At 37.8% G+C, this 21,148-nt stretch overlaps 1 protein-coding gene across 2 annotated transcripts in view; it reads right to left on the minus strand.

The window, feature by feature from the left end:
* CDK14 (cyclin dependent kinase 14) overlaps positions 1–21,148 on the minus strand; it is a 310,575-nt gene that overhangs the window by 156,438 nt on the left and 132,989 nt on the right. For both annotated transcript variants that reach the window (XM_084221582.1, XM_084221583.1), the window contains 2 exons: positions 21,046–21,140; positions 5,118–5,180 (listed from right to left, as the gene is read on the minus strand). In XM_084221582.1, coding sequence (XP_084077708.1) covers positions 5,118–5,180; positions 21,046–21,140 — 158 coding nt within the window. The remainder of the gene's footprint in view (positions 1–5,117; positions 5,181–21,045; positions 21,141–21,148) is intronic.

A 21,148-nucleotide genomic window follows, 5' to 3' on the forward strand; every position in this document is an offset into this window, starting at 1 on the left:
CCCAATCCACATTTTGCCATATGCCCTGACTCAGTACTGCAGTGATAAAACACATTTCAAAATATTCTGGTGGGGGTAAGACTTAGTTAAGATTTTGCTTCAAAAACATCCATCCATTATGCCCAGAAGATTGCTGTACCCTCCTTCCTAGGACAAAGGAAGGCTCAAAACTGAAATGGGTAAGAAATGAAGTCTTGAAGGCTCCAGGGAGAAGGCTAAATATTCTTGTTGCCTTCATGCAAAGCTCAACAAGAGGGTCTGCCTATTTCTTCTTAACACTTTTTGGCCCTAGGAAGAGAAAAGGTGCCCAGGGAGAAGAAGAAATCAGTGCAGCAATATCAGATAGAATAAGAACAAACTGAAAGTTCCTTTCCCCTCTGGTCACAGCAGACTACAGGAGGCTTCCAAGTTGCCTGAAGTAAAAGATTTTGAGAGCAATAAAGAGATAGGGACAGTTTTTGTCTGGTTGAAAACCTGTTGTCATTCAGACTGGTGCTCCTGGATTAAGGAACAGTGGGTCAGATACAAGAGTCTTTTTATATTGCCAAAGATGAGGGTTTTCTCTGTCAAATGCTCATGCAAATCGATATTACCTCTAACACTGCAAGTAGAAGAAAAAAGGTAGAGAAAAAAAAAATTCAGGATGCTTTTCTCAAAAGACTTCAGCTATCTCAAGGCAGCATCACTAATTAAGAAGCAAATCAGCTTTCATTAATAGATTTATTATTAAGGCAGGGATGCAAACAAGCAACACAGGCATGACAGATGCCAGCCTTTGCTCCACTTAATCTACCAGTAATAGGAGTTACAGTAAACAAACTCAACTACAAAATAAATGCATCAAGGCATAGAGATGAATTTATGTGCATTACTGGGAATGTAGAAATATGGAGTAAAAGACAAAGTTAAAATAAAGGTGATATTTCAAATAATAGAAGAAGTTAAGAACAGTTACATTTTCACAGGACATGCTGAAATGCACAAAAAAAAAGACGCTTAAATTATGAATTTACAAAAGCAGAGCCATTTATGGACAACTGCAAACAAAGGCTCAGGAGAACCAAGAAGATAAGAAAACAGATTGGTGGAAATAGCCCTGTACCAGACAGAAAGGGACATAAATCAGAATGAAGATCATTACACAAAAAAATATCACTGGTAGGGTCAGCTAATTGCTCTGACCCATGAGAGTTCCTGCTATAGGAAGCAATCCAGATGTTCCAGTTGAGCATGAACTATCTCTAAAGGCTGCAACATCTGTAGGAAAGATAGCCAGAAGTACAGGTTTCAGTAGTCTGGGCCAGGAGGAACAGCACAGGGAGAGTCAGGAGCAAACCTTGTACCTCAGTTTGCAATAGCACATTTTGCAGCTTGGCAAGCACCACACGGTACAGATATAAATCAATTCCTATTTCCAGTCATGGACAGGGCTGCAGCAGTAGCTTCCAGCAGAAACATAATTATATGTGGGACCATGTATTTAAGATTTATTGCTTGCCTTCAATTGTGGAAAAACTGAAAAAGACATCTTTTAAACCAGACAAGAGAAGATGAGGCCATGTGTACTACACAGGGAATTATTAACCGATTACCCTTTTCCTCAACATCTCTAACTATAACACTGCACACAGAATATGAATACATAGTTATATATGAGTGCTAGACATGCAAGTTTGTTAGCTACCAAAGAGGTAAATAATTGTATATCTGGACCTAATGGAGTTTGCAGAATATATGGACTGAAACAACTGCCTTATGCCAATTTCCCTTCAAGATGATGAAGATGTTTCAGGTACCTGACTGCAATTATGTCATCAGAATGACTGGTTTACCATTACCAGGGACAGGCATTTTTAAAACAACATCTCATCATCACACACAAATTCATTGAAGGGTTTAAAGCCTGATGTTATTTGTAAGACTTGTGCCTCCACACACCAATTATAAAATCCTGGAATCATTATGTGTCAATACAGACATACCAATAAAAATGCTAAACCCAATACTTGTTTTATTCACCTAAGCATACTGTCCCTGGACTTGTATAACTGCCAACTGAGACATTCTTCTTTATACTTACACATACTTATAATATCCTGCTCAGTCTTTATTTAAAATAGTTAAGTGACAGCAAATAGCCTATTTAAAACTGCAAAGAAAGGCAATGTCAAGCACAGTACCTGAGGGGACAACAATATGTGTGTCCATCAAAGTAATTTAGATTTTTATTCTATTTATGAGTCTTCATTTAAAAGTAAGCCTGAGGGAACAAGCATTGTCTTCACCTTGAAAATAGAGAAAAAATTCAGAAATAAAATTAAGCTGAAGATATCCTATAGAAGGCAAGATGTGATTTGCGTTTGCCTTCCTATAAAATACTGTTTAACATATTCTTTGGAAAAAGAAAAATGTGTGCTTATGTGGGTTTGTATTTATAATAACTGGCAACAAGCCAGAAAGGAATATCCATCAATAGGCAATACTTTCCTCAAGAACAAAATTAAAAGGCAGGGGGTCTTTTGTCATGCTGGGAGAGCATCAATGGCTTAATCCCGCAGGTTAGCCCCAGAGAGCCGAGACTAATTTATTGCTACTGGAATATAATTGCTCAACTGGAAGCTTTTAAAATGGATTTAGGGATCACATAACCACTGATTCTGAACAAACAGTGTCCAAAAGTCTGACTAAAAGTGAAATTACGGAAGGACCTCCAGAAAGAAGGGGCTGGCAGGGAGAGAAGGCTAATTAATATAGCTCCACTAAACCCTTAGAAACCGGCTGTGGATCCAAACAGACAACTTTGTCCAGAAGCTAAACCAAAGCAAGGTGGTAAAGTCTCAGATCCCCAACTACATGAGTCCACAAACTGAGTACAGCACAAAAAAGCATTAAAATGAAAGGGTTATGAAACAACCATTTTACTTCCTCTGAAACAAAAGAGGTATCCAATATTTTAGTTTGGCATGCTGGTGAAGGTCTGGGAATTTTTAGCATATGTGACTGGGTTTCTGTCCTGCCAGCCAAAGAAATCACTCTCTTGGCCTATTTTTAATTCAGCCTTGAGCACAGGTATTGTACTGACATTCCCAAGCAGGCTGATTCATTCATTAAAATGGTAGGACTTCAAATCATCCTGCCTGGTTTTAGTAATTACTGCATGATTAGGACTAGCCTTTGTTACTGGCCTGGCAAGATAGACTTCTAAATACATATAACTGCTTTTCATCAGTATTATTTAAGAGGAAAAAAAGTTCATTGTTCAATGGGATTGCTCAAGTTTCATCTGTCCCAAATTTTTTTTCTTTTCTGCCTCCTGCCACCCCCCCCCCCCACTTTTATTAATTATCCATTGGGAATTTTAAAAACTTGAACCAGCAGTACCTCAGGATTCTACACTTAGCTACTCAAATATTTCTAATGTGTCTATAAGCTTCAAAAGTGTTTCTAAGCACTGACAAATAGCACAGATAGCCACAGAAATGCATGCAGCAAAATCTGAAATGGAAATGCTGCTGCTGCAGTTCCCTCTCAGGCTCCTGTTTTAAAAGACAGGTATCTCAGGATTTAGAGGAGCGACACACAAACAAGCTAAAGGGTCTGTTTATATCCATCCTCCTCAAAGACAAGCTCACTGGGCATGGTGTGATGAAATAAAAGTACAATCATTTGAATTATTATGTCTTTTTTAGCAGGGCTACTACAACTGCATATCAGACTTTGAAGTACACAGCACTGCAGCCTTGAAGTAAGACTTACAAATCTGAAGCAGCAGAATTAATCTTAATAGTCAGTCTTCATTTATCCCAAAACTCAGAGAAATGAAGTTAAAGTATCCACAAGGGGAAATGAAACACAACCCCCTGGTTTAACAAGCACATTTAACACCTGAAACTCTGCTTAGGAAACTGAGCAAGGAAGAAAGCTCAGAAGTTTCAGGGGTCGAAAAGCAGATCCTACCTCACCCCCTTTAGTGCCACACTCATGGTCTGTGAGTGTGTTGGTTTGCTTTGGGGTTCTTTTTTCACAAATATATGCAGTAAAGAGGAATTTACCTTTTTTTTTTTTTAGATGGCAATTCTTATTGAAATTCATATGTTGTAGATGCCCCTCTTCATTCAAAAAACACAGAAAATTAATGAAGCTACATGATGTGCAACAATGATCAGCTATTGCAGAAGAAAAAATACTTCCTCTTTTAAAAATAATTTTCTTTTTTTTAAGCCAAACAGACTTTCTGGCTTTTTTTAGAAAAGAGGGAGAATTTTCATGAACTTCTACATTTCAGTAAGTTACATTCTGGAATAAAGTTCCCAGTATGACAAGTGAAGACTTAAACACTTCCAAAGTAGAACAACAATGGGACTGATGTCCAAGATGTGCAAGACAATTGTAGCAAATATCATCTGAGTGCTCTATACACACACAACACGTTCTGCATGTCTGGTTGGCTTCCATTTCATGCTAAAGTCATTTGGCTGACTCCCCAAACAGTAACTGGATCAAGTCTCTACTCATCTATCTTTCCATTAAATCCTCCTAATAAACTCTCTTTCCTGTGTGATGATTCTCAGTATCTACCTTAGAAGGAAAAAAAATTCCAAAGTGACATCAGCTATGAAAATGCTGATCTCATCCAAGAAAGTGTGCAAAGAGATTAAGGAAGATTTTATATGCTCATATAAAAAGCAGTACATTCAGCTAATGCAATGAATTACAGTTCCCTCAAACCTGATGAGCCCACACTCACTGACCAAACTGAAGATCTAGCACTGACAGCCTAAAGCATGTTTACCCTGGGGTTTTAGGGCAGTACTGTCTTAAGAGCAAATGTTTAAATGCAGGGAAGGGATTACCAACACTGCTAACAGCATTTACAGCACTCAAATATTTTGGCTCTGAGTCAATTTTACAAACCTCAGAAATTCTATTGCACAAATGCTCCAATACTTGAATTTTTAATTATTTTCAAAGAAAACAAATATTTAAGAATATAGTTAGTATGCCAGGCATTTTCCCTTTAGCTAGCAATCAGTTTCTATGAAACAACTGACATGACATTTTTTGCAAAGTTACTGCTACTGCATTTGCCTTGAATGTGTGCTCTTTTTGACTCTTACCTTCACATTCTCTGGATGAAGCCCTCCAGGGTGTTTGTCCATGTACTGACATAAATCAGTGTGCTAAAAGAAAGCCAGATGGAAAAAACTATATTAATATCCATATGACTGCAGCAATGAATACCCCTCTACTTAGGAGTGGACATAAAGTGAAAATAAGTTGGTTTTTTTTTTTGCCACACATGTGCAAACACATTTGTACCTTTTCACTCATTTCACTTAACAGCCTTGATAACTGATATGAATATTCAACAAATGCAAATTAATATTTTTTCTAACACCCTGCGTTTGGTAGATTAATTACCTGAATTTTAATACCATTCTAAAACTTGTAAGGACAGTATCACCATCAACACCACAAAGATAATATCTAGACAGAAGAGGATGAACCTAAAGGGAGAATCTCACATTCAACTCCCCTTCACATTATAACACTGCCCTTTAAATATAATTTTATAGTGATTCTAGATTAAGATGGGTTAAAGGTTTAGAAAATAAAGCTGAAAGGCACTGCATATCAGAGTACTGAATGGGATTTTCCCCCTCAAAAAGAAGCACATATTATAGACATGTACAGCCATTAAATACAGATACTTTAGAAAAGAACATCATGGAAAATTCAAATCTAAGTATTCACTTCATAGTTACCTATATTTCCTGCAAAAATAGCATGACACTTCATCAGAAAAAAAAAGCCTTGCAATGCATAGATTAATGTTATTTTTAATGAATAAATATTTATAGCTTTTACTATGGAAACACTTTTCTCTGAATTCTTCTCTTAATTTCTACACTTCAGCAGCATGGTTTCAGACAAATGGCATGGTGCTTCTCTAATGTGCTTGCACAACTCAGCTTCTGAAATTATGTTCAGAATAAAAAAAGCAAAAATATGCACTTGATTAACCAGCAAATACTCAGAGAGAGACTCTGCCTTCCACATCTGTTTTCTGAACACATCTGGTAAAAATCATCCAACATTCCTTGAAAAGCTACTTGGCAATACCTGCCTCACATACACAAGAGCCCATATAAATACAGGCAGTTTTCAAAGTGAGAGCTTTGGACAAAAGCTGCCTTCCACACAGCAGAATGGTGTCTCTGTGCACCATTTGCCAAACCAGGAGATATTCTTTGGCTTTCTTTTGCAGAGTTATGCACATACATAGCAGAGTTCACACCCAAGACACAAAATTTGTTCTAGCCACAACTGTCCTACATAATTGCTTCTGAAATGACAAGCTACAAAAACACATTGTGCATGTGGAACCAACATTGCAAAGACATCAAGATGCACAGGATGAGTAGGCTCTGCACTAGCACAACCATTTTCACTAATTCTTTCATGTCTTCAAGAGAGCAAGAGCCCTGGCTACAGGAAATTGCTTGAATCCCAAAATGAACAGCACGCTCAAGCAGGCAAACTACACTACATACAACAGAGCAGAGATTATTCTGAAATGCAAGATACAGACAGCAATTCTTCAATTTATAGTTTACAAATTAGTGAATGCATTTACAAAGAAAGTATTCAGAATAATTAAAAATATTCTACCAGTGAATTGTTAGCATCAAAAAGTGCATTTTCCATAAAGATTCTTCAGTTTAAAGACTTATTCCTCATTTCTGTAAAACCTTTAGCCTTAAGGTACAAATTCCTCTTCCATTCTCTACTTTATTCATAGTATTTGGCACTATTTTGTCTTCTGTGTTTTGACTGACTGTGGTGGTAATGAAGCTTTCTGGGACTGCATCAATAAACCAAACCATGCCACAAATAAACCAGCCACCCCTCAGCACCACTTTACACATTTTTGTCTTGTTTACTGTACAAACACCAAGAAAAATACCTAAAGTCAACAGCTAACCTTGTCATTTGCTTTAATAAACTAACAGGTTCTGAGTACTGATCCCAGCACAAGAATGTGCCTTAATATCATCTGAAACACCATTACTACAGGTGATGACTGGTGTCAAATATGAAATTTGTGGGAATCCACTCATTTTAATGGTTATCTGTTATTCATGAGACATGCCAGTCTTTGAATAGTGCTAGCACCTGCAGTGCTCAAGAGATGATCAAAGAAAAGCCTGAAATATCACTTTAGAAAGCCCATTAGGGTGGCCAGGGAAGCACTGTCCCATCCTCAGACACAGCCACCGGGGTCCCTGAGCACAGCACACTCCCTCGCACAGGCTGGATCAAGGAATTATCATTTGCCCCTCATTCAGTCTTTCAGCCTTTGGGAACAACAGTTAACCTGGTAGGTGGGAGGTTTATTGTCTCTTTTACCCTCTGTTGATTTCTAGGATTTGCCACCAGTCAGCTGACAGAAACCAGATCAGAGGAAGACAAACCCAGTGTCCCTTCTGAAGCTTCCCTTCCTGAAGCCCCACCACTCCAGCCACACTAACTGCACATTTTTACTCACCAAAAGCTTTTCATTTTATTCAGAGCCACAACTTTAGGACTAGCAAGAAGTCAAAAATTTTTATTTCCAATATACTTTTAACAAATGGTGAGGATAACCCCATTTTCTTATGCTTATATTTCAGTTACTATTTGGATGCATTTTCTCCATACAGAAACATCAATGATGATTGTGTTTGTGTTATCCATCATTAACTTATTCTTCCTACCCCAAGGATGAAGACAACTGGGATCCTGATATAACCTTCTGCCATCAGTTTAACCACCAAAACCTACAAAAACTGATTGAACACCTGAAGGTCAGGGTAAGCAGCAATTTCCTCAGAATCCTGGAAACTTTACAGAGTCAACTGTGCTGCAGTCTTTCGGCATTTATTTTTTTCCCTACACACACACTGCAAGAATCTGTAGCAAACCTTCATTCAGATGGGGAAGAGAAATTTAATATATTTTCTGTTCAAATCTTTCTACAATTTGCTTTCATAAAACTAAGAGTGTTTCTCATAAATGTAACTAAACATTATGGTAAGAACTCTGGAAACAACTTATAATGTTAGAGTACATTGCTCCCCACTTTAAAAAAAAAGAAGGTGGCAGCAAAGCAAAGGCAGCATCAGCTGCTCCTCTTTCCCAAGGTAGGGACTGAATGCACATTGAATTAAACATTAGTACAGCTAGGAAAACTGACAGTGTTGCAGAGACAGCTCTTTCTAAACCTGTTTTCCCTTTTGGCAGCCAAAGTGTCTGCTCCAGTGCTCGTGTGCACAACTGACACTGAAGAAGACAACACGAATACAAGTTTCAGGAAAGCATTAGAAAAGAAAACAAGAGAGCAAGCCGGATGAAAGCAGTTTTTTAATGGTATTCCATGAAATTTGTACTATATAGATAGAGTCTTTTTCTTCATGCTGTATTTGAAGGTGGAAACAATGTGCTTTCCCAAGCGGAAGAGTTACTGCCAATACAGCCTGCCATACTCTGACACTGGAGTCTTTGCTGCAGTCACCACCCTGATCTAATAAAACAGATACCCTAAAGGAAAATTTAAGATACAATTACATATTGGCAATAACATAAAACTATACTGAAACAAAGAGAAGAAACAGAACAACCAATACACCTTTTACAATCCATTCTGCACTGTCTCAGAAGGTCAGGCCTCCACAGGGCAGCAGCAAACTGGGAATGGAGTACAGAGACTTCCAAGTAATTGAACACATTCTGATCCCAAGTGGACCTGGCTAGACCAATTCTGCTTCAAGCTAGTTTTTAACAACTCTATCAGCCACACTGTCAACCCCCAACACACACAAATCACCAAAGTAATACCATGCTGACAGAACATCTGATATTTTAGTTTAAGTTCAAAATGCCATTAGTTCCTGCTCTTTACACTCCACCAGCTTAGCCACACCTATATGTTGTATATATGTGTGTGTGTATATCCATCTATGTTGAATATATGTATATTCAGTATATATATTGAATAATATTCAATTAGCACTCCTCTGCTCAAAACAGCTACACAAAAAACAATAAGCATAGATAAATCAAGTTTCTATGGAGAAGAACTCAAAAGCTAGGGAAGTCCAGAATTGATGGGGTTTATCCTACCTTTCATTTCTCCATTAAATGTATATTATTATAACTCTTAAAAGGTCATACTTTTTTTCCTTTCCAGCATTAGACATACTCACTGAACAGAATAGGAAATACCTGATAAAAAACAGCTTTGCTGTTTTACAGTTAAGGGGTTTTCTTCTATTCTCAAACAGCTTGCAGAGTCTGGATTTTTCACTACTTTGAAGACAGAAAGAATCTCACAGGTTTTCCTACCCTGCTTATAGCTATGCTATTGACATGCTTTACCAACATAGAATAATTTCATAGCAGTGCAGAAGACATAAGGCATTACTTCCTTTTGTCAGATAGGGACTTAAGGCAAAGACAAAAATCCTAAGAATCACTGATCTGGACGATTCTGTTCAAAGAACTTTGGGGTTGACTTTTCAGAGCATTTGGCACTATTTTGTTTTGACTGACTGTGGCGGTAATGAAAGATATTCTGGTCTCCAGGTGCATCCTTCACTCCCCCCCACATCCCCTTACTTTTTGCTGTCTCTGTTGGGCAATGTGGTTTGTCCTAAGCTAAGAACACCTGGTGGACATTGCAGAGGGAACTGCCTGGATGTTCTCATTCCAGAGATGGGGAAGCTGACATGTTGCTATTGACTTTGATGCACACTGGCCTGAAAAAGAATATAAAATGCATTGGTAATATTTAAATACATATTAACAATAAATCTAAGCATTATCATCCACCTAATCATTGTGTCTTTCTCATGCCTGGCTGAGAGCTTCATCTCAAATATTCTGCAACACTGACTTCAGTTACAGCTGTAAATGTGTAATGCTTTTGCAAAGGAGACTGAGAATCTCATGCTGAACAGCAGAAATCTGTAATGACAGCAATTTCAGCTGGTGATAACAATTCCCATTACAGCAGGGGTGGAACCCAGTTCTCTACAGCAGTATTACCTAACTTGTCTTGAAATGATACCTTGAATAAGGCAGGAACCTCAGATGATTTCCTGGTTCCCACATTCACAAAAAATGAGAGAAATTCAACAACAACCACATGCTTTCACCACATAATCCTTTGCAGAGCTGCACAACAGGCACTTCCACAAGGGTGGAAAAAGGAGACTGTCCAGGCCATCTTTATCTTGGTGTTCTCCAATTAAAGAGGTAAAGCTTCACTTTCCCACTTCAATGACAAAACAATGTTTTCTGCAAAACCTCTTATGCTTTAAGTGAACAACTTGATCTTTCCTCCCACTACTGGCTTCCCCAGAAACAATTTCACTTCATCAGAAATGAATAGCTGAAGAGAGAGACTAAGGTCTTTGAGAAGAGAGGAGAAATCTCCAACAACATAAAAAAAATCACATATTGTAGTAAGTACAATGATTTTTATTTTAAGTACAATTTATGATTTTTCTGAAGCTTATCACTTGACTAAATTTGGGACAATTTTCAAAATAATAGTCCAATGCTACCCACAGCACAAAGGCTCCCTATTTCCTAAATTCCAAATCCATAATGTACAGCTTGAACATTTAAAATAAGGGTCCTCCAGATAGAGGTTCATTTGGCCATTTTTTCTGAAAATAAAAAGTAAATATAGGTAATCTGAGGCAGACTTTGGCATTTTTGCCTTCAAATAATGGTATTCCACTTCCTGTGCCAGTAGATCACTACTCCAGGGCTGCACCTTGACTTCAGGGTTCTGGCACACACAGCTATACCTCCTTTAGAAGGCTCTGTCCAGCACTTTGTTACCTTCTCTCAGCACATTAAAGCACAAACCCTTTCCTCAGTGCACATCTCAAGTAACAAGGCCTCCATTAAGAGACCCATGATGCTTCCTACAGTAGATGGAATAATTTCTAGATACACAGAGACTGCACAGGGCTTCCTGGGATAGGGGATAGAAAACCCATGCTCAGCAATGCTGGTTCACCTAGTCTTGTTTCCTAACTAAACATAGAGGCACACCAGCCAATGCACATTTTTGACCCAAACTTCAATTAATTTCAAGTATTTTCCTCCCTGTGATAGAGAGAAGTATCACAACTCCTACAGGAACCTGAACATAACAGAGAGATTAAGTTACTTTTCCAACATAACTGCTCATAATCTAAAAAAAAAAAAAAAAAAAAAAAAAAGAAAAATCGACCAAGTCGTACAAGAATTTAAAACAGGAAAAAACAAAGTGCACACTTGCTCAGACCCTCTCTGTAATATTTTTCACTCATTTTCTCCCCATACCATCAATTACCCGGACAACTCCATGAAAAGTATGATTTACTTATGAAATATTGTCTTCCAGACTCACATGAAGAAAGTAATTAGGGTTTTGATTTAGACTTGGGGCAGTGTATAATTGTATGGAGGTCCTTTTTATTCAGCAAGACTCTGGTTTATAAGTAGACACATGGGTTTATGTTTGTGAGCATACTGGGTATAAGCATCTGCTGAAGAGAAAAGAATTCTGGCTGATGTTTATACAGCTGAGGCAAGGTTTATATACATTACATCCTAGGTCTGCAAAAGAGAGAGTATGCAAAAAAGACAAGTGTTGATGATTCTTCCCTCCTCCTCTTGAAGGAATTCTAATTATGACTAGATGAGTAAACCACAAACTAGAAATGTCCTCAGATATGCTCTCTGCTTCACTTTGACATCAACTGTTTTGCTCAGCTATTCCTGCTCAGAAATCAGGCTCTGCTACCAAACACAAACGTGTTCAGACAAAGGCTGGGACGTTTCCTTTCAAAGGTGACATGAAATGATCTCTGCTTTGCCCACCCTTCTCCATAATAATAACAACGTGACTGTCATTCTCTTCTAATTAAATTAGTCGCTTCTACTTCCCATGCTATACATTCTCTTTTCCTCCTCTTCCTCAGTCATGATAAATCTCCATGTGACTTGGGCATCCCATAATTCTGCCTAATTGGTTTCAGCTGTCATTTTTGAAGCTGAAATGCACAGAGAGCCCGGGGCTTGTGAATGGAACAGGAAGCACTTCCAGCTTCATTCCCATCATGTAAAACCAGCAATGTGTAAGAACCCTCCCATTAAAACAAAACCGGGAGGATTTGGCTGCCGGCGATGCCGTCGTGCAGCAGACAGATTGTGCTGCTCCACTGAGGCAGCCAGCCTGTTGTGAGCCATTCCTCTCTGTTCAAAGGACAGCACACATTATTTATGCCCTAGCAGCTTTCCTGACTAAAATACTTCCCCTTTTGTCACCAACAAATTCTTAAACCGATAATATAATTTACCAATAAAAGGATGGGCACCAGGAATATTTAAAGTGACAGGAGAACAAAAAAAGCTAATTCCTTTTAAATGGCGTGTATCCTCCAACCTAAGCACTCTGCAGATTACTGTGCCACAGTTTAAACTTATTTCATGTCACTGGTATCTTCAAAAGTGTCAGAGCCTTTTATTTTCATGTATTTCTGTGGCTTTCTATAATTCAATCTTTTCCCTCTATGAGATGACACAGTGTTACCCGTGCTAAGAAAAAAAACCCTACAAGGGTATTTTTCTGGGTGATACCTAAGCAACTTCCAGCAAAACAGCAGCAGGCAGCAGCACCAGCTGGGCTGAGCAGCAGGGGAAAGATCTATATTAGGGAATCCAGGAAGAAAAAACTGCCCCACAAGACACTCGTAATGAAAACAATTCTGCTGCCAGATGTTTTTAGTGCCTTGGATTTCTCTCACACTGTCAACAAAGATAAGCATACTTCAAAATACATGAACAATACTAAATAGAAAAGGAGACTTAGGTGGTGGGGGAGTACACAATATAGATAGAAACATATCTGAAAATCCCTGAGAGAAAGAGGGATACACAGTTGTCTGATTTTTGGCTGTTGCTAGAAAAGATAAATTTATTTATGGATACAAAGGCCCTGTTTATTTCACAGAGAATAATCTGGTTCCTTACAGACAAGTGAAACACACACCACTAAAGAAAGAATTGCTGAATGAACTAAAAGCTCTTCAACAAAATACAGTTTTCTGAAGATGCCAGTTTATCCTCCTCCTTATTCTCTGTCCACCTTAATTCTATCAGCTTTGTGTTCTTAGTAAATCAGGTTAAGGAGACAAAACCCACTTAATTTAGTGAGATTATCTGAACAAAAGAATGACAGTGCAAAAATAAGTAGGAATTCCTGTTCAGTGTCATCAAAACCTAGCACCAAATCATCAGCTTGTGCAAACTGTGATGGACTTAGAGACCTCAAAATGAACAGAGTTGGGGACAGTTTTTGCAAGCTGTGACACATCTGCCCACCAGGATGGGCATGTGCACTTTTTCTCTAATTTATGTCACTGAGCTTCCACAACACTGATCACAACATACACATATAACAAACAAGCAAAAATAAATATAATAAAAATTTGAAGATACAAGAAAGTTTCTTGTTAGAGCATGGATGATACCCATAGGCTCATGGTGAGAGTACTTGCTCCAGCACTATGTAAGCAGAACACATACATGGGAGGGAGGCTGACAATCCACATACAGCCACACTAGTCAAGTACCCACATTAATATTGGCATAGCACTGGCCAGGGATAATTCAGTTGTATTCACACAAGCTCAGCTGGCACAAGAGCTCCTCTATGGTGTTGTGTGCTGGGCAACAAAACCCACACCATCTTCAGGGCAGGAAAGGACCACTGCAAAGCCTTCCTTTAAAAACTTCCACATCCTACACAGACCTCTCCTCACACTGGCTGAGTAATTTTTTCCTGTCATGTGTCCTAATCCTAATTGTCCATGCATGATTGTAAGATTAAGAAAAATTATATAGGGAAAAACTCCATTCAGACTGCAGGGCACACAAAAGAAAAATGATGCTTCCACAGATCCCCTTTATGCAAACTAGTAAAACAGAAACAATTAATAGGGCTTTTTAACTTCCAAGAGCTGGCTGTTTATTACTCAAGCTTGGTTCTGGGTTCCTCCTATTTGCTATTTCTTAGTTATCTATTACATCATAAAAGTATAAACATAAAAAAATCTGCAATTATTGATTTATTCATTCTGACTTCAGGATTTTTACTACTTTTATTTTGCCCGAACTGCTCACCCAAGTTTCTGTTTTTAAAGACTGCATAGATATATTTTTTATCAATATGACTAAATTAGTACAAAACTGCATAGTTCATCAGGAAGGAAAAATCTGTTTTTAAGATTTAGGATTATGGTAATCATCACTCTCCAAACAGTAAATTCTGGACTGGTGGTTTGTTTGTTTTTTCAATCTGCACTGAAGAAATAAGAGCTTCCCATTTTAAGAGGAATTAAGAGTTACATATTATTAAAGAGAGCATGAGGAAAAAAAGTTTAATTAGGCTGGACAGTCTCTAGTGCAAGCTGAGATATTGTCAGGTGTCACCTCAGAGGGAACTAGGCAATGTCAGTTTATGACAGAAATAAAAAGATAAGGAATATGTGGGATGCCACCAGAACTACTGATGATAGAGCTGTGCATAAATCTATAGCTAATTAATTACTAGAAAAAAAACCAAAAAAACAATGCACACTAACAAACAAAAAACACGCAACTAGAATTTATTTTTTAAAACTTTGTTTAAAGTAGTAAAATAAACTGATACATTTTTTCTTCAGATCCTGACACAGGAAAGCAACAGTATATTAACTTCACTGAAAGACTAAAAGTATTCATATTTTACTGATGAAAGCTACGATGCAGAAAGATACATATAGAAAGGACTTAAAAACTCTTACCTCTTATCAATGGCAGAATTCTTTTGATTATTTGCCTAAATTGTTCTTTAAAAACAGACAAACCATCACCCCCATAGTAGCTTCTGAATTGCTTTATTATTGTTAGCATGAAAGGGGCATTCCTTGAGTTTAATCTTTCTCTTCCTTACTGTAATTTCAGATTTTCTTTTTCATCCTCTTAACCATTCACATAGAAATAGGTCACTGACTTTCTCTATGATATATTTAAAGGTTGTAAATGTCTCATCCTTTTTTAGCCCCAACTCTTAAGAGCCCTACTTACTTTGACTTTTCCTTCGAAGGTTTTATTCTCGATGTTTACTCACCCTTGTCATTTTCCCCCTCAGGTCTCCAGCTGATTCATGTCTTTCTTGTATTTACAAATTTACCCTTTAGGGTGGTGGCCTTACCTATACCAAGCAGAGTGCTACCACTGGCAGGTCTCCTATGCACAAGTATCTTACTACATGTATGTGTTTTTGAGGGACTCCAATGACACTTGCACTTTTATCTATAATTTAGGAAAAAACTAATTGGGATCTGTCAGAAAGTAGAACTTCTCACGGGATTTCCAGTATTCCATCTGTCAGCTCAACTCATGATGTTTCTTGTGCTCTGATTTTGTTGTGTGTATTGTTTTGCAGGTTTTTTTAATACTTATATTGAATGCAAATGTTAATACTTATTCAAAAGAAGAATAAATAATATATGCTAATTTTTGAATGGTGCACAGCACACCACAAATCTAACCAATATTTACCAACTGTTAGTAAATTGTACAAAAATTGGTCATTCAGATACACACAGCCTTCCAGCCTGTTGGATTGTAAATTTCAATTAATTTTAGTCATACACCTATTCATCAGCATGCACCCTCCGTATGAAGTCTAGACAACATGCTGCAATCCAGCAAAGACAGGATCACAGAATCACAGAACAGGCTGAGTTGGAAGAAGCCCACAAAGACCATCAAGTCCAACTCCTGGCCCTGCACAGCACCACCCCCAAGAGTTACACCATGTGCTCAGGAATATTGCATGAGTAACATCTGCCCTTGCTAGACATGTGTAAACTTTTTAGCCTAGCAGGAGTATTTTTATTTAAATTTAAATAAAATTTTCATTCCTTCTTTCCTACCAATTCCCATGTCTGGCAGAATCTTTACCTCTCAGCAAAGCACTAGACACTTTCCTTCTGAAATCCCACCTCAATCCCTCCCTCCTGAAGCCTATTTTGTTTGCATTTCCAGCCTGTACTTGGACATCAGCAGCACCTGTCTCTGATCTGCTCATTAAAACTTGAAAAACAAGGCTTTTCCCAAGAGCACTATTCCCTTACCGCCTCCTCTCAATAGTAAAGGATTTCCTTTCTCTCTGTTTACTCTCACAGCCTTGATCTGTCATCTTTTTGACTGCAATTTAAGCAATGCAACTTACGGCAAGCCTGGGGCACGAGGCAAGGTTAAACTACAGGGGAGCAGCCCCTTCTCTGGTCAAGGTAAACAGAAAATACTAAATTCAGCTGCTCCCAAGCTGGGAGCCCTGCGTGCCTGCTCCTTGCCAGGGAGGACAAGCACCTTCACTGCAAGCAAGGGTGACTGCAGGCACCTGGCTTTTTGCAGAGCTTCCCCAGCTTTCAATACTTGCTTACCATAGCTGGACAGGCACCTTGATTTCAAACAAGAAGAAAATCACCCATCATTTCAGTTTCACACCAAAATAATGGAATTCAGGCTCCAAAGAAGATTCACTTGAAGTCAAGGATTAGAAGACTTCTCCTTCCTTCTTGTGCCTGGTTTCTCCTCTCTCACCCACTAAAAAATAACGTGGCTTTTTTGGTTTGTTTTCACATACAATCAATGCCATTGTACCTTTAGTTTCAACACTTGCTCCCTAATAAAATAAATAAAAATGGAAAAACAGTAATAGTGTTCAGTCTAAATTATTAAAAGTTTTGAAGAAATTGAAATTTTTCCATGGAAAAATGTTTGATCCTTGCAGGTGATTAATTTTGCCCATTTTCTTACGTAATACTTAACAAGCATTATGTAGGACAAATTTGTCCCAAGAAAATTTCAAAATCTCAGCAGTATAATTCTTAATTCTGATAAAGAGTATATATGTCAATTTCCAATAAGCTTTAAAGTGAGAAAATCACACCTATTTTTGTGTTACAGGAAACTGGAGGGAAATGTAACTAATTAACTTTATTAAGTAAACTCATTGTATAACAACCTATTTTAGCTGCTGTAATGAAGCAATGATAATTAAATAGTCTTCTTTAATGGAAAGGAACTTTTAGAAGCAAAAACATACACAAATACTAAAATAGGCAAGGCAATTGAAAATGCTTGGGTTTAAATTACATTATTAGATTACTCTGGAGCTTTTTCACTATTGAGGCAGTGAAAGACATAATATTGCTCATTACTCATCCTTCCAATTATAAGTATCTGTTCTTGTTGCAAACCAAGTTCATAAATATTGAAAGCATGATGTAAAGTATTGCTATACGAGCTCACTTTCACATGCTAGGAATAGGATGAGCTGCTGCTTCATTTATTGATAATAATATACTTACATAATTATGCATAATACTAAAAACCTCATTATCATTCTACCAAGCCTGTAGCAAATACAGTTTGCTTAGGATTGCCTTTCAGCAATTATAGGTTTCTAAATTCAGTCATCTTCCTTCTAAATAAACAAGTGAAGCAGCAAATGGCAGCAGCTAATGATCACTTTAGAGCAAACAGATGTGAAGCCATCTTCAGAGATCTCACCTATCAAATCCACCACCTCCTTGGGCAAAGCTGGCCATACCAGTGACACTGGCACTAAAGCCACCATCCCCACAAGATCACCTAAACTAACACCTAACCAGAGCCTGGTGAGGAAGGGAACAAACCCTTTGTGAGCAGTCACACGCCTCCACTGAACTGTAAAGCTGAACTGACCTTTTACTTTGGGAAGTCGCTTCAGTCTCAGACAGCAGAAGCAAAGTGTGTCAAAACCTCCTTTTCAGGTCTTGCTTAGCACATCCCAGTTAACTATACAGAAATCATCTTCTTTACCATTTATACATGAAAGACTACCAGCCATTCAGGATTTGGAGAGGAAATTCCAAGCAGTTCATTCTCCAAACTCCCCAGGTAATAATGCCCCTCAGTCATCCAGTGATAAGACTGAGCTCTAAGCATGCTCTGCAATATGCTGCTGTAAGAGTTAACATTTGCCTCAGTAACAAGGTACTGTATTCTAAACTATTTTCTAAGTTCTTTCATTCAAAAGGAGCAAGCTCCCTTTCTCTTTATACACATTAATGTACAGCTACACATACACCACCAAAATGTTTTTATGGAGAATAAATTTCTCCTGATCTTCAACTGTCAGACAGAATTTTTAAAGATTGACTTTTCTTGGCTTTGAAGACCACCAAGGTTAAAGTTAAAAAACTCTGTCATGTCTTCACCTGACAGACATACATATTTAAAAGAAAACTAATTTGGGGGACCCTGAGAATTTACTGACTGCCGTGGCTATTCTGACTGCAGAGGCTATTCTGCTTTCAGCATTCAACTTACTATCATAATGCATTTTGCAATTTAAGGTGCTACATGAAATTAAATTTCATTCTACTCTTTCAGGGTCAATGCTGAAACCAAACACCTCTGATAACTGAGACATTTCACCAGTATTATTTTCCCTAAGGAATCATCACCAGCCTCGCAACCCAAAGTTTCCGTTTTCTGAGAACTCTCGGATCACTAACTGTTCATTCCTAATCTAGTCAAGATAACTCACTCAGATGTCTTATTATGTTTGAAAAGGTCAGCAGTGATCAATGGCAATAGTGTATCAGTTCCATTATATCCCTTTTGAAATAAATCAAATTCAATCCCTTTTAGGCTAGCATTCAGTCATTCAAAAACGTACACCACCATGTAATTTTAATCACATGAATATTTTGACTTCTTTCAGTGCAAATTACTCATATGATTGAGCTAAACCACATACAGGTGTTAAAATAACAACAAACCAGACATTAAAGATACAGAGCTCAGTAACACCAATTACACAGCTAGATTGCACACTCAACCAGCCAAAATTTGTACTTTTAAATGGGCAACTGTAATTTTTGCCTCTGCACATTCACACTAGGCACTGAATGGAAGCTTTATAACCAAAGGAACAAACGAGATCCTTGCAATCATGCAGTTAAAACCTGTATCATGCACGCCCACAAGAATTCATTTCAGGTTATGTGGCCATTGTCAAGCATTATCAGATAGCATTCACTGTTTGATCAGACTATAACTTTACATTACTGAACAAGGAAAACAGACTTCTGTTAAGAAATTCTGTCATCTCAAGGCACAGGAGCATGTTACAATGTCATTGTTATACAGTCTTTATGCTGTTTGGAGAGAATAAAGTATCCTTCCCTTCTTCAGCAGATGCACCTTGAGAGACTGCCTACCAGCCTAAACAGTAAAATATTCTTGGATCAGTTGCTAGAAACCATTACTAAATGAGCTTCTCAAACAGTCTCAATAGCTACCAAACACCATTGGAACCAAAAGGTGCAACCTCCAGCAGGCTGGCTCCTTGCTGAAAAACAGCTTAGTGAATCCAGAAGAATGTGCCACTGCATGAAGCTTAATCTGTGTCTGTACATGGCTGGGAGCCAGAGTCTTAAACAACCTGTCTTAACAACCTGGATATAAAATCAAGAAACTTGCATCAGTGTAATAAGTAGTATGTAAAATCCATCCATTTGAAATTAGTGTAATAGGCAAATTCATCTATTTTAGGGAGAAACATATTCTATACATCTAATTTCCCAACCAGTTCTGAAGAATACAGCTAAATACAGCTGCTGATAAATGGGATTGCAAAATGTATTCATGTAAAGATATGCAAATAAGTGTACACTGACCATTACACAAAATTAAGTATCAAGGCTTTTCCTATGTTAATTTAGTGTGTAAGTCAGGAGCAGGAAAACTGCTGAATTTAAAATAATTACATTTTTATTACTGTTCCAATACCTGAGGTAAAGAAACACATACTGTATCAAATGCTCAGCAGGCTGCTGCAGCTGAATGCCCTCACCCTCAGAGTGCAGCACATTTACGTAAATACACAAGGTGAACAGCTTCTCCAGACAGGATTCTGTGATGCTGTGTGCACTGTCATGTAAAAATTAAGGCCTGTCCCCAAGAAACACAGAAAATAATTCCATCTGTCTTAAGCAGAGATGTATTTAGAGTAATGCTAGCAATCACTGCACTTTATAAACACAGTGTCTTACAGGCTATAATACAATAATATAATGTATTAATCTGATATTATACTGAAAATCTAAGTGTCTAAAGTCATTTGTTCCTTTTAAATTACATGTTCTTGGACCCATCTGTGAAAACTGGGAGGTTAATTATGATAGTGCATTGCATAATTCCACAGCTAAATGCTGAAGTAGTTCTATATAAATGCCATATGTTTGTCTTAGAAAAACTAAAAAGATTAATTAGGAGGCCAAGGCCAGTACTTTGGAAGGTAATACTCTCGACACAATTAGATCCTTACACTGTCTACTATGTAAATTGAAGTTTTAATTAATAGGTTAAGCATTAGTCATGGAAAAACTATAAGAATCCCAAATTCTAAATTGCATGCATCAGCCATTTTTTTACTGATATCGCTTATAAAAAGACACTCTGCACGAGCCAATCACCAAAAAAAAGGTAATTTAAACTTGATATAAGCTTTTCATCAAGGAACTACCTGTTAAGCACTTCAGTCCTGTTCCTCCCTACATTGCTCTCACCTATTTAAAGTTACCTGATCACATCAATGAAGAAAAAGCTCCAATAAACAAACTATAACTAGGAAGCAGAGTACATTTGAAAAGTCAACACAACAGTCTAAGGTCCTTTAAGAGGCTAGAGCCACTCCTCCATCTCTGAATCTGGTTTAGCCCAGCTTTCCACTTTTAGCCTACTCCACTACAAAGCAAAACCTCTTCTAGCCATCACTCTCCTGAATAAAGTAAAGGGTTATTTTGGCCTGATTCACAGATCACTGATGGTAAAGAGAGCACTTCCATAAAATTCAATACACTCTGGACCATATCTACAACATACAGTCACTTTACTCACCACATATTCAAACACAAGTGTCAAGGTCTCCTTGGTGTGAATGATGTCATGAAGCAGCACAATGTTTACATGTTTCAATCCTTTCAAAAGAGAAGCTGAAAAG

The sequence above is a fragment of the Fringilla coelebs genome, assembly GCF_963513975.1.
Source record: "Fringilla coelebs genome assembly, chromosome: 1".
Classification (NCBI taxonomy): Eukaryota; Metazoa; Chordata; class Aves; order Passeriformes; family Fringillidae; genus Fringilla; species Fringilla coelebs.